Below are 889 nucleotides of genomic sequence, written 5' to 3'. Positions count from 1 at the left end.
GTTCCTCCGTTTTGTTCCGTTTTGTTCCTCCGGTTGTCCGTTTTGCTCCTCCGTTCCTCCGTTTTGTTCCGTTTTGTTCCTCCGTTCTGCCTCTGGCTGTGAGCGTTTGGTGCTTTCCAGGCTGTTCCTGAAGAGCCACAGTGGGACGGCCGGGAAGCAGAGCAGCCTGGTGATCCACGGAGCCGATTTCAGCACCAAGGACCAGGACAACGACAGCTGCTCCTGCCAGTGCGCCGTGATGCTGACGGGCGGTGAGTCCAAACATCCGCGCTGCGCAGCTGCACTGCAAAACGTCGGCGCGGATTCATGCTAAACTTTAGTTAAATAAAATACACATGAATCTGTTTTAACCAATAATTCTGGAATGTTGATGAAAAGTACAGGCAGATTTTTTCCACTCATCAGTGAAACATTCTGGACCTGAATCTGATTAGGTCAGTTTTCCTTTCCCGTCCTGGATGGACAGATCCCAAGGAAATCTAAGGAGCTACATTGGAGCCAAAACATATTTTGAAACAAAGAGAAAAAAACGTTTTTTTTACAGTTTTAAATCTTTTTTTGTTTCCAGTATAATTTTTTCTTTATGGCACCAGTGTAGCTCCATAGAAATCCAGGCTCAGAATGGAGCTGTGGCTCATGAGCTGCGTGTCTCCCGTGGCCCCAGGCTGGTGGTTCGATGCCTGCGGCCCGTCCAACCTCAACGGGATGTACTTCGGCCGCGGGCAGCACGTCGGGAAGCTCAGCGGCATCAAGTGGCATCACTTCAGAGGACCCAGCTACTCGCTGCGCGGCACCGCCATGATGACCCGCCCGCTGGACTTCTGAGCCGCCATGATGGCGCCATGATGACACCATGATGACGCCATGATGACGCCATGATGACGCCATG

General features: G+C 51.5%; 1 protein-coding gene across 5 annotated transcripts in view; it reads left to right on the top strand.

Moving 5' to 3' along the window:
- Positions 1-889, top strand: part of angpt1 (angiopoietin 1) — a 20,268-nt gene that overhangs the window by 16,368 nt on the left and 3,011 nt on the right. For 2 of the 5 annotated variants that reach the window (XM_017307311.1, XM_017307308.1), the window contains exons 8-9: positions 121-251; positions 665-827. In XM_017307311.1, coding sequence (XP_017162800.1) covers positions 121-251; positions 665-825 — 292 coding nt within the window. In that variant the 3' untranslated portion in view covers positions 826-827. Of the gene's footprint in view, positions 1-120; positions 252-664; positions 839-889 lie in introns of all 5 variants that reach the window. The other 3 variants (XM_017307310.1, XM_017307309.1, XM_008422961.2) reach the window with 2 other exon arrangements.

This window comes from Poecilia reticulata, linkage group LG11 (assembly GCF_000633615.1).
Source record: "Poecilia reticulata strain Guanapo linkage group LG11, Guppy_female_1.0+MT, whole genome shotgun sequence".
Lineage (NCBI taxonomy): Eukaryota > Metazoa > Chordata > Actinopteri > Cyprinodontiformes > Poeciliidae > Poecilia > Poecilia reticulata.
This window is presented reverse-complemented; position numbering and strand designations above follow the sequence as displayed.